This window comes from Aspergillus flavus, chromosome 6 (genome assembly GCF_009017415.1).
Source record: "Aspergillus flavus chromosome 6, complete sequence".
NCBI lineage: Eukaryota > Fungi > Ascomycota > Eurotiomycetes > Eurotiales > Aspergillaceae > Aspergillus > Aspergillus flavus.
Window position 1 is genome coordinate 2,690,316 of NC_092410.1, and position 12,472 is coordinate 2,702,787.

At 49.7% G+C, this 12,472-nt stretch overlaps 5 protein-coding genes across 5 annotated transcripts; 2 read left to right on the top strand and 3 right to left on the bottom strand.

Annotated features, from left to right (window-relative positions):
* Positions 1-1,782: 1,782 nt before the first annotated feature.
* Positions 1,783-2,583, top strand: F9C07_11956 (uncharacterized protein; the record flags this gene model as incomplete). The annotated part of the gene is made up of 1 exon (XM_041286795.1): positions 1,783-2,583. The coding sequence occupies one exon, from the start codon at positions 1,783-1,785 to the stop codon at positions 2,581-2,583; it is 801 nt and encodes a 266-aa protein (XP_041148947.1).
* Positions 2,584-3,636: 1,053 nt separating this feature from the next.
* F9C07_2286447 (uncharacterized protein) lies at positions 3,637-4,218 on the bottom strand (the record flags this gene model as incomplete). The annotated part of the gene is made up of 2 exons (XM_071510830.1): positions 4,038-4,218; positions 3,637-3,951 (listed from the first exon to the last, which is right to left on the bottom strand). Exons 1-2 carry the CDS (start codon positions 4,119-4,121, stop codon positions 3,637-3,639), a joined length of 399 nt encoding a protein of 132 aa, XP_071367904.1. The 5' UTR covers positions 4,122-4,218.
* Positions 4,219-6,786, bottom strand: F9C07_2286448 (acetyl coenzyme a transporter). Its single transcript, XM_041286788.2, has 2 exons — positions 5,004-6,786; positions 4,219-4,927 (listed from the first exon to the last, which is right to left on the bottom strand). Exons 1-2 carry the CDS (start codon positions 6,395-6,397, stop codon positions 4,585-4,587), a joined length of 1,737 nt encoding a protein of 578 aa, XP_041148946.2. The 5' UTR covers positions 6,398-6,786; the 3' UTR covers positions 4,219-4,584.
* On the bottom strand, positions 6,787-8,877 carry F9C07_2286449 (ankyrin repeat-containing protein). Its single transcript, XM_071510831.1, has one exon. The coding sequence runs from the start codon at positions 8,065-8,067 to the stop codon at positions 7,003-7,005; it is 1,065 nt and encodes a 354-aa protein (XP_071367905.1). The 5' UTR covers positions 8,068-8,877; the 3' UTR covers positions 6,787-7,002.
* Positions 8,878-12,308, top strand: F9C07_2286450 (terpenoid cyclases/protein prenyltransferase alpha-alpha toroid; the record flags this gene model as incomplete). Its single annotated transcript, XM_041293747.2, has 4 exons — positions 8,878-9,190; positions 9,263-10,199; positions 10,254-11,966; positions 12,018-12,308. The coding sequence occupies exons 2-4, from the start codon at positions 9,963-9,965 to the stop codon at positions 12,306-12,308; spliced, it is 2,241 nt and encodes a 746-aa protein (XP_041148945.2). The 5' UTR covers positions 8,878-9,190; positions 9,263-9,962.
* Positions 12,309-12,472: the final 164 nt, after the last annotated feature.

Sequence of the window (12,472 nt, forward strand, 5' to 3'; positions counted from 1 at the left end):
CCTTAGCTTACCGCTCGACTATCTGGCCCCCCGTTATTAGTATTGTTGGACACAAAAAATATCTGTTCACTAAGATGCCTGCAAAAGAAGGCAGCTGCTAGGGGCCTCGTGGCTCAGGCAGCTGAGTAGCATGCCTGGGAACGGTGGACTGTCAGGGTAAGCATGATGTCAGGCCGGGGGGCCTGCTAAGTGACCGGCGAGGAAAGGGCTAGGGGACTCCTTGCCTTGGGTCTTATGTGTTTGTCTGATATTAAAACGCCTGGCGCCGTTTACTTGGATTACGTCCATGAGCTTCCTGTGAAGCTTATCTGCAACAGGCATGGAAGCTGTTAGACCCGCCGCAATGTAGCATGTTGCAAGTAGTTGGCAGTTGGACTCGCTCTTCATTAAAGGCGAAAGACCCACGTGAGAGTAGAGCGTACAAGGTATGAAAGTGTTCAGCTCCAATACATGTGGAATGAACTGGCTGATCTGTGTCTGCTTACACAGAATCGCCAATCCCAATACCAGGATGGTAGAAAGGCTCCGACAACAACCTTGATGGAATATACGCCAGCTACAAGGCATTCGGCGAGATTCGCATAATCGGAAACGCGGCACATGTTCACTAAGCAGAGGTCAATGATATTCACATTCATAATTTGCTAGGAGTAACAGGTAATGCTCATGGTAAGAGGACACATCATGATCACCAGATGGGCCCATGTCGCATTCAAGTCGTTATTCAGATGTTTTGCACCATGCCAGTGGTACCGGTGTTAGTTGCTAAAAAAGAGCAAGCTGCGGAATATATGGTAGGGCACGAGTGGGATACTATCGCTTTCGTCTTCGGGATTCATGGTAAATCAAGCCTGGCCATCGTGGTTGTGTTTATAATGGAGCGACCTTAATCCAACAACGACCAGCTCTCGATTTCCGGGCGACTGATTGGGACTTGGGTGCTACAGGGCAGTCTATATTGCACTGCCTCAATTACTAACCGTTAACAGTCTCTTTTGACACCAATTTGCCCTCAATAAAAGCACCAGTTTCGCCAAGGATAGTCGAGTCATCGTCCTGTATCTCACATTACTATTGGTTTGCTCGTAAAGCGTATCCACCTGGCGCTAGAGTTGGGGGGGTTCTGGGCTTTAGTCATTTGGCCCAGGTCTTTTAGTCCTCCCCGATGATCATTATCACTTTGCGCGATTTCCGACTACTGTGTAGATAATAGTCAAACGCAACCACTTAGGTCCTGAATGTCTCCCTAAGTGTCCGGAGCTTACTGGAAAATTCTTATCAAATGAGCCGAAGTATTTCCGATACAAATCAGAATGTCTCAAGATACAAGTAGTAAGTTCCTTTGTTTTGACTACGAGTGACAGTCAGAAACATGGCTGAAGGGATTGTGGAGCCGCCAGAATTTAGCCTCTTGGGTGCTATACATAGTGGAGACGCCGTGCAGTCGGGGTAACAAAACTGGCCGTTTCCAGCCACACATAACCAAGGACGAGAATTAGTCCCTCCGGCCGCTACGTAAAAGCTCTAATATGCCGCCGCTTACAGCCTGACATTTGACTTGAAGAGCGTATGAGAGGGTTGATAAGCATCAGGTGACGCCCTGGCCCCATGACGGGTCGGGATGACCCGGTGATCGTCTTGTACACAGCACATTTATACTACGGTGGAGAGCTGAGATAAATAAAGCTGCGCCCCAGACCTGCCAGCCTCGTCGCGTGAAGCATATAAACAATCGTAGGCCCAGCCTCTCTCTGCCCGTAACGTCCTTGCGATCCGATCAAAATGGCGGGACGATCCCCAACCCGCCTTCTCTTCACACTAGCGACACCCTCCTTACTAGTGGGCTACGGCACGCATGTCTGGCTAAACTCACTGGAAGCACGATATCCCCCTATTGCTCCAGACAGAACCAGCACCGAGCTTCTCCGTACACCAGCCAACTCAACAACTCAACATGTCCCCCACATAGACATCTACGCCGCCCGGATCCGTCTCCGCGACCTTCAAGCACGGACCAACAACCCCACAGAAAAACCCACGAAACAAGACCTGAACATCGCCTGGGCACAATCGTTACTGAACTGCAGCATACTTCGCCTAGAAGCCAAAGTGATCGGACTCTTCAGCAAGGGCAAATTCAACCCAGGCGATCTGGGAACCACCCCAGCAGGATTCAGCCCTGATCCAGAAACGGGGGCTCCGCGTGAGCTTCTAAATGGGGCCATGACTGTTATTCGACAGCCGGTGCGTGACGAGCCTTTGTTAGTGAAATGGGAGATCCCAGATGGGCCAAGGCGGTTCTTTGAGATGATTGCTCGTTGGGGGTATCCATGGCGCTTAATGACGGGTGGACGGCATGAGATGAGTGTCGAGGGGCCGTTTGACGGTGAAGGGGATGAGGAGGGCCTAGGCCCGTTTGTGGAGGTGCGTTTCGCTTCGGCGCACACGTATGAGATCGTACCCGAGGAGGGAGGTCTTTTACAGCAGAAGACTATCCCGAAGTGGGTTGGGAGGTTGCATCGTGGGTATGCCCGGTTTTTGTTGGATACTGCTGTGAAGGAGTTGGTGGAGGGGACAAAGTGATGGGTTTATTGAGTGGGTTTGGCAACGCCTGATATGATACTACGTTTTATGTGTATGCTATTTTGTATCTTTATCTGATGTATTTCAGCGTATAGAATCTAGATTTTGGTATGAACATCATATAAATGCGCGCGCTGGCAGAGGAAGGTCCTTAGGATTGCAATATTATTGGCATCCCATTACGATATGAAGTAAAGACTCTTGGCAAATGACTATCTATTGCATAAATTATATGGTCCTCTTGTCCAGCCTTCTAGAGCAAAAGGCCTGGTATCATCCATAGCATAGTTAAAAAGCAAGAGCCTCCTAATTCTAGTACCAGTATCTAGAACGATAACGCGTATACTGTGGCTTCTAAGGCTGAACTATATACCATGCATCAGTTCCGAGATGGGTAGGCCTAAGGCTAGCGTTGGTGATAGAAACAGGTGACGTGATTCTAAATAGGACGCACTGAAGGTCATAGTGATGTGCTTCGTGGAGATCATCAAAATGAGCTAGCTCTGGCAGAGTAGCGATTTAGTGAACTCGACAGCGAATATTAAGCTTGATTTTTGAAGACGGCCCATACCACGAGAGTGCAGATATACCTAGAGAGGGATACTAGATAGTGAAGATAATATTTAAAAGAAACTTTACATATGGGCATTCCCCCGTCAACTGATTCACCACGCGAATATTCATCTCGGCATCGAGGCGCATGAAAAGGTCCTATTCAAAGCCCTAAGTCACTATGGGGTAAGCGTGAGGCACAAGGCCTTCCAGCCAGAATATCGCTCTTCTCGTTTTTAATATGGTACAAATTTGACCACGAACTTGTTTTCCCTGCAGAGAGACTGTATGGGAGTATTTCGAACTCCGTTCAGATTATCAACTTGAGGTTATTCTCTATTATCCATGCTTCTCTCATTGTATGTAGGTACAGGCAATATCCCACATCTAGATTCAATCAATTTTACATGTATACCACATAGCAACACTCATCAACACATTACCCCCTCCGAGCTCCCCAAGATCAAGTAGACAACAAAAGAAAAGAAGAAGAAGAAAAGATCAATCACACTCCTCCCCCTTCGCAACAGCCCTCCACCCCCTCCACCCCTCATACTTAACACAAACCCCCCACCCATCTCGAATCTCTCCAACCACCTCCCCAGAATCACAATCCCCACCTGCATACATACAAAGATCGAACTGCGGTTCAGAGGGACTCTTCCACGAGACCGTATCCACAATACTCAGATTCAGACCCCGGACGGTCGTCAAATCCACACATGATCGTTCCGATACGCCCTGTGCATGATACACGCTAATGGCGAAGTTGGAGCCGCTGGTTTCGCAGCCGGGTTTGAGGAGGCGGAGGTCCCACTTTATTTTTTGTTTTTCCCGTTGGGGTTATGTTAGTTAATTCAATGGTATTTTGAGATTGAGAGGGTTGGGACTGGGGAAGTTACGTTTCTGGGTCTCAGGGTGTCGGCTGTTGTTGCTGTTCCTAGGGTTACTAGGTTTGCGAGGAGGGTGAGGGTTGGGAGGTGCATTTTTGGTAGTTTTGTTTAGGGGGGTTGACTCTTGGAGGGGGTTGGGTGGAATTGAAGATCTAGAACGATGTGACCATGGGTTTCAACTTATTTATAGGTGGGAATGAAGTGCTCTTTTCTTTTCTTTTTTTGATCCACCTGACTCGAAGTTGAGTTCTGGATTGCCAGGAACCCGAACTCACTAATGCGGGCACCCGAAACACGGCAAATGACAAAACCCCGGGGCACTTCCCACCCGGCCGGCCATTGGCTCGGGGATGTGATGAACGATTAGTTGTGGACAAGTGAGGATACTTCGATGCAACCCTCATTTCTTAGTCTGCAGGGATCTTGGTCCACAATGGTCTGAATTTGAACAATTCTATTAATACATCGAACGTGCAAGTATTGGGCAAAGAATACAGCCCGTGTCCATCTATAGTAAACCCCGGACCCGTTTATCGCTTTTCTCTATGTTGACCGTCTACTGCCTGCTGTTCGGGGATAACCGCCACGCCCGCAGGGGAAGTCCCTGCAGCTTCAGCACCGCCGGTCGGATAAACATGAAAAAGGTGACGGTGCCAATCAGCACACATAAAATGTTCGTCGTGTAATACCCATCATGGATGGTTTGACAGGAGCCGCCGCCATTTGTGCAACGGTTCTTATCCGGTTCCAGCGCGCAGGAGAAAGGTGCAGTGACCAATTCACCCTTCAACTGGTCCGCCGCAGGAGGCACGCTAGGAGGGATGCACGTCGCCTCGGTAAACATATCTACAAGCTTCAGGATGAAGTAGCGTGGGAATGTGCCGCCCAGGTTGGAGACACTGCGCGAGTCAGTTTACAGTTACACCAGTTTAATGTCGTGCAAAGGGACCAGGAAAGGGAAATGTCAAAACTCACGTTGCCAGTAGCGTCATGTAGGTTCCTCCAATCGCTGGATCGGAGATGCGTGCATGGAACGCAGACACAGCGACGAACATGACCGTGTTCATGAAAGTCGACAGCACATGCTCCCCAATCACCGTCAGCATATACCAGAACGGGACCTCCGAACCCGACGGATAAATCATAACGGTCAACTGTGCCAGAACAGCCGCTGCCAGTCGTCCCATGAAGGCCCAACACCACAGGCGCATGGGAGTGTACTCGGTCGACCATTTGCCAGCATAGTAGCCCAAGCCAATCTCGAACGGAAAGTCAATCAGCACGACCAATGCCATGTTGTCTTGGCCAAAACCCTTATCCAACAACTTCAAACTGGTTACGCCGTCGTTGGCCTGGAATCCGATCTTGGCGATCAGGTGCACCAAGATGATCGTTTGAACGTTCTTGAGTTTGAGCACGCTCCACATGCTCTTATACACATCCGAAATACTGTCCCGATCATGGGTCTTGTCTTCCTTCTTCATGATAGCCAAACAAGTCGTCACGACTAGGTACGCCCATCCCCAGAATGTCAGATACGTTCCCAACGAGAGCAGGCCTCCTTCTCCGGGGATAGATCGGAACCAGCGATTGGCGAAATCCTGCGAATTGAATGCCAAGAACACCGTGTACGACAAGAAATGACCAGCCGTCAAGCCGACCGTCTGTGCGGTCGAGGCATAGGAGATGTTTGGTGGGGACATGAGCGTAATGGCCCATCCGTCCACCGCAATGTCCTGCGTGGCGCAGAAAAACACCAGCAGGAACCACCAGTATGTAAAGTTCCAGACCCCAGCGCCGCCGTTAGCGCCCGCCTGCACCATCATATCACCAATTCGCCCGCCCATATAAATCATGGCCAATCCAGCAATCACCTGAACCGGTGTGATCCAGCTCTTGCGGCGACCAAATCTCCGACTCCAGACCGCATCCACAATGGGGCTCCAGAGTAGTTTAAGTGAATAGGGATACGAAGCAAGGGAGAAGACACCGATCTGACCGTAGGACAGGTAGGGCTTGAGTAGGAACGGGACCGATCCCGTGGCTAACCCCATGGGCACTCCCTGGAGAAAGTATAACACGCACAACAGCAAGAAGTTTCTCTTATCGCTTCGTGGGAGGTTCGAAAAACTCGTCGTGGTTAATCCCGGTGTTTGCGGGGTGACCGGGGGGTCGTGGTCTAAGGAGAAGCTGGAGCGGGACATGATGCGGGAGGCTTGTGCGGACGACGTCGATTCGATAGAGGTGTCCCTCTTGCGCATTTCAATGTTGGAATTCATTCCGTCTCTCGCATGGCCGTTCTGGCTGGTCGCAACTCTCAGGGTCGGCTTGGAGCGACGTTTGGACACCGTGCGGTCCTTGCGCTTCATCGGTAGTTCCGTTTGCAACGAGACAGTCTGAAGTCGCGTCGCGCGTCGTTTGTTGGGATCGGAGTGAGGCTAAAGAGAAGGTATCAAAGATTGTTTGGCGCGTCAGACACGGTTCGTGGGTGGCCCCTGGTCAATTCTGCATACTAGTCGATCGATCGCTTAGCTTAAACTCTTCGGGTTGGTCGGTCCAGGATGACGTGAGAGGTGACAGGAAAGACAGAATTGAAGAAGAAGAAGATCAAACGAGAGTAAGGAGTGGATTTGTAATTGGAAAAGACCCAAGGGATAGGAGTTCGACCGGCGTAGTTCCTCCGATATCCGTGGAGGCGAAGTATTTCAAAGCAAAGGAAAGTCAAAAGGTGTCCTCAACGGGAACTCGTTTTCAGGGTAAGTCATTCATTAACCATTTCTGGAAAGTCTGGTTTCCCCGGTGGACCCACTCGATCTGCAGGCTCCCATTGGCCCGAGCTTCTCTGCAGGAAAAACATTGGCACTGAGACACCTCAGTCACCCAACCATCTACTCGGTACACTTTACATGCTCTACGTTGCCTACCTTTCATGGCTGTTTTCTTCATGTTGATTGATTTCTTTTTATCGCTCAAACTATAGTTGATTCACCATTCGTTGGCCAGTCCTCAACAAAAGATTCGTCACCATCTCATGTCCGTTCACCACAGCCTGAAACAATGGTGTCCGGCCCAGGAGGTCCTTGGAGTCGACATCCACCCGTCCACTTTCAAGCAGCAGCTTGACAACTGCCGCGTGACCATTTCTTGCCGCCCAGGACAGTGGCGATGAGCCTTCATGATCTCTTGAGTCCATGTTCACCTGTTTGGTTTCTAGCAATAGCCGTACCACTGTCTCGTGCCCATTCTCTGCAGCCCAGGAGAGTGGTGTTCGGCTAGAGTCGTCTTTAGTATCCACATCAGCCTCTCCAGTGTCGATCAGCAGTTTGACTAAGAAGTCATGTCCATTCTCCGCAGCCCGAGATAGTGGCGTTCGGCCAGCTTCAGAATCTTTTGAGTTCACTTCAGCCTGTCCAGTTTCCAGTAACAGCCTGGCCACCGTCTCATGTCCAAGCTCCGCAGCCCAACCAAGTGGTGTCGACCCGGTGACATCTTTTGAGTTTACATCGACTTTGCCGGTGTCAAGGAGGACCTTCACTACCGCCTCATCCCCTGATTGTGCAGCCAATGTTAGAGGGGTTAGAAACAAACTATCGCTTGAATTCACATCAACTAGCCCGGATTCGAGTAACAGTTGCACCACACCGGCATGTCCATTTCCTGCAGCCCAACCTAGCGGTCCCCGACCCAGCTCAAAATCCACGGCGTTTAGATCAACTTTTCCGGTTTCAAGTAAAAGGTGGACCATCTCCTCGTGCCCGTTCATCGCGGCGATGGACATTGCAGTTAAGCCTGATTCATCGCCTGCATCCGGGAAAGCGCCCTCTCGGATGCTAATCCACGCAGTATCTTCCACACCGTGCGCCGCAGCCCAGACTAGCGCTGAGCTCTCTGAGTTCCATGCATTAAACCGATACAAGTATGGGTTGATGACAGCGTGAAGCACACGGTTGACTTGGGATAGAGCATTGATATCCTCCTCCGTCTCAAGAAACTCGGCGACTACCAACAAAAGCTCACAGGGCAAGCGCAGCAGCGACATTGGCGTTTGTTTTAGAAACTCAAGGTAAGAAGCGAAAGCGATGGTGGTACGGGCGTCTTCGGATTCACGGTAGGCGGCACCCGAACTCGATACTAGCTTGAAGAGGAGCAGGGATTGATGAGGGGATGCCAAGATTGCTTGACCTCGATATGACCGGTCTCAATGCTATCTCAAAGTTGGCCAACTCTTTTTGGAACATTTGAGGCAAACCGTGACCTCCCGCTCGATGCCCTGCCTCTTATACCCCTCGTCTGCTTTCCGTTGTTTCTAACTACTACCTCGCGGATTCACTAAGACGCTGACTAACTAGTTAATGAATCGATTAATTAGCGTAACGTGACTTCAATGAGGGGATGGTCGAATCCAACATCACCGCTTCGAACGGGCCAGAACTGGCTCTGATTGGTCAACGGGGGCTATAAAGTCGGTATGCCATCGTTGGTTCATCTTCTTAAGACACGCATATTAAAAGCGGAGACTAAGACGCCGTCGATCCTTCTTTTGTACTAGACTAATGGGTCCAGTCGGGTACCGAGGACTTACGAAGTGTCCAATACCCTTGCAGTTACTCAACTCTCCCATTAGCAGGACAGACTCTTGATATACCATAGTATCATCAGCACGCCTATACTTCCCAAATATATAGAAAATTCAAGCCCTATCATTATAGTCTTCTATTATATGGCCTCCTCTTCTACTTCTGTTTCCTTGTAAATTTTCATCCTTACTCTTGGGATATAACACACGAAAGAAAGGCTCGATTGCTTGCCTAACGACCAAAAGAACTATGGACAGGACAGTTGATGCCTGTACAGAGATCACATGATTGGGGAGCGCTTATGTCCAATCTCTTCGATTGCGTTCGATTATGGCCCACAACCCTTCCCGGACGCCTGTTACTTCCAACAGACAATGCATATGAATGGGCTTGAAGACGTTGATCCCTGAGAAATCTTTTTCCTGAGAATACATGCTTGTCTCCGATTATTCGATCATTTTTCTCGTTGTCGTCGGAAACCAGGCATATGTTATGAGGGAGGTAAGTCGACAAAGAACAACACACTGACAGGCAAAGACATCCTATGGAGAAGAAGTAATGGTAACTGAATTCAGAGATTGATTTGTAAGTGTATACTAAGTGTAGCCATCATTCAGGGACTAATTATGCACTGCAGCAAGCTAATCTTCCGAGTAGGAGGCTCGATAAAGCATACCCCTGAATTCTACATGAATAGCTTACCCGCTCGATGGCTATACTCACGATTCGTGGTCACAGGGTGCATCGGTCGAACCTCATCCAAACCCCGTCTACATTCGAAATCTACTGAATTGCAGTTTAAGCCTACAGGACGTGTCTAGTCGTATCTAGCATGTCGGCATCGACATGCGTCACGTCCGCCAACTTCGAAGGATCGATATGGCTCGGAGGACGGCACACCCTACACCTTTTGGGGGTTTATCTGAATGGTTATGCTGACAAGGGAGTTTGGCTGATACTATGCTAAGTTAAGTGAGGTATCTAGATTTTGACAATTGTTCTGGCTAATTTCTCCTCAGTACTGGCAAACCAGTATGAACATCCATTTTACCGATATATATGTTCTTCAAACCCAACACAAATTTCGCACGATCCTCAAAAAGAATACGTTCTCCCATATGATACGCTCTTGCTTTCTTTTCTTCTTGTTCAATTATTTAAATGTCATTATGTGCCCCCAAAATATACTCATCCAACCCTCTGTGATCACAAGGGACCCGCGGTCCGCGGCAGCCTTTGCTCCACAGCAGCCAAGACGTAAAGAAGGGTCTAAGGCCACTCTAGAAGCGTCAAGCACATTAAAGTGTCTTAGCGCAAGGAACCGCTCTTTAGCGGCTTGTCCAGGCAACCCCATAAAATGGCATTGTCCACTTCCCCAAATACCTCAATTTGCAACCTAATTTACAACCCTATATATAGACTGAAGCCAGAAGAACTGAGAATGCCACCAGAATTACCAGAGAAAACCGATTACACACGATGGCGGCTATTGAACGAAGACGGTCGACATACATGGCACTACCTGGAAGACGACGAGTCCTCTCGAAAATGGCCCCAGACGTTAGCCGATAAATACTATCTCGGACTACCACTGGTATGTATTACCTAGTAATCATATACTGAGTAGCAATAGACTAATGCAACACAGAACCTCCCCGATCTCCCACAGCCAAAATCCCCGTTAGAGACGGTCCAGAATGGCCTAACATTCTTCTCTAAGCTGCAACTCTCCGCCGGAAACTGGGGCTGTGAGTACGGCGGCCCCATGTTTCTACTCCCCTGCATCGTCTTCGCGTGGACCGCAACTGCAACCCCAATCCCCGGGCCCTATGCAACGGAGATCAAAAACTATCTCTTTGCACGGGCCAACCCAGTCGACGGAGGCTGGGGCTTGCACATCGAAGGCGAAAGCACCCTATTCGGCACGAGCCTAAATTACACCGTCCTCCGCCTGCTCGGCGTCCCGGCCGATCACGCAATAATGATTAAGGCTCGCACCCTGCTACACAAGCACGGTGGCGCCGTGTACGCGCCTCACTGGGCTAAGTTTTGGTTGGCGTTACTCGGCATCGCGGACTGGGACATCGTCAACCCTGTCCCGCCTGAAGCGTGGCTCTTGCCGGACTGGGTGCCTGTCGCACCGTGGCGGTGGTGGATACATATCCGGCAGGTGTTTCTGCCGATGTCGTTTATTTGGTCGAGGCGGTGGACTATGCCAGAAACGGAGGTGATCCGGTCGTTACGGAACGAGTTGTTTACTCAGGACTGGGGGACCATTGATTGGAGGGGGAATAGAAACTCCATTGCCGAGATTGACAACCATCATCCAAAGACTTGGGTCCTCGGCTCCCTGAACTGGTTGTTGAGTGAGGTGTGGATGCCGTTTTTGAGGCCGCGGTTCGTGGCTACTTGGGCTGAGGACTGGGTGAGCAAGCTGGTGGATATGGAGGATGAGAACTCGGACTATGCTGACCTGGCATCTGTGAATGGGCCGTTGAATATGGTGGTTTGTTTTATTCGTGACGGAGGTGACGCGTACTCCGTTAGGAGACATCGGGAGCGGTTGGAGGATTTCCTGTGGGTTAATAAAGAAGGCATGCTAGTGAATGGGACGAACGGGGTGCAGTGCTGGGATACGGCCTTTCTGGTGCAGGCTGCTCACGCCGCTGGTTTGGCGGAGAGTGAGGAATGGAGGCCTATGTTGGTGCGGGCGCTGGAATTCTTGGATCATCAGCAGATGAGGGAGAATTGTAAGGATCAGGAGGTTTGTTATCGCCATCCGCGGAAGGGGGCTTGGGGTTTCAGCAATAAAGATCAGGGTTATGCTGTGTGCGATTGCATCTCAGAAGCCTTGAAGTCAGTTATTCTGCTTCAGAAGACCCCGGGATACCCGCAGCTGCTTGATGATCGAAGGATCTTTGATGCCGTTGATACGTTGCTCACTTATCAGAACCCCTCCGGTGGATGCTCGTCTTATGAGCGGACTAGAGGCGGGGAGTATCTGGAGATGTTCAATGCTGCGGAGGTATTTGGACGGATAATGGTCGAATATGATTATCCAGAATGTACGACTGCCGTGGTCACGGCATTGACGTTGTTTAAGAAGCACTGGCCGGATTACCGATCGAATGAAATCGAGGTCTTCATCCAGCGTGCGCTGGGGTATATCAAGAAAGCCCAATTCCCTGACGGCAGTTGGTACGGAAGCTGGGCTGTCTGCTTCACATACGGCACTATGTTCGCCTTGGAAAGTTTGGCATCAGTGGGAGAAACATATCGAAATAGCGAGTACGTCAAGAAGGCATGTCACTTCCTACTATCTAAGCAGAGAGAGGATGGTGGATGGTCTGAAAGCTGCGAGGTAAGCTGCCACCCTCAAGCTATTACTAGTTTCATATTGACCATATAATAGGGCTGCCGACAAATCAAGTACATCGAGCATCCAAGTGGGTCCCAAATCGTGCAAACAGCATATGCGGTCATCGGCTTGCTCTCGGCTGAGTATCCGGATATGAAACCTATTGAAAAAGCCATTCGACTCATAATGGCGAGACAGCAGCCCAATGGAGAGTGGCTCCAGGAGGCCATTGAGGGCATGTTCAATAAGACATGTGCCATTTCCTATCCTAATTATAAGTTTACGTTTACGATGCTGGCGTTGGGGAAGTTTGCTCGGATGTATCCCGACTACAGACTTGATTGATTTTTCAATGATGCTATGTATTACTAATTCTGTACTTGTTTATCACTTTATACACGACTGTGAGCCACCGCATCCATCTCGCGGGTTGTACATTTCTTCTGAAGCTCAGAGATAGTGTATGATATCATATGTATATACCACATAAACATCAGACGAACGAGAAA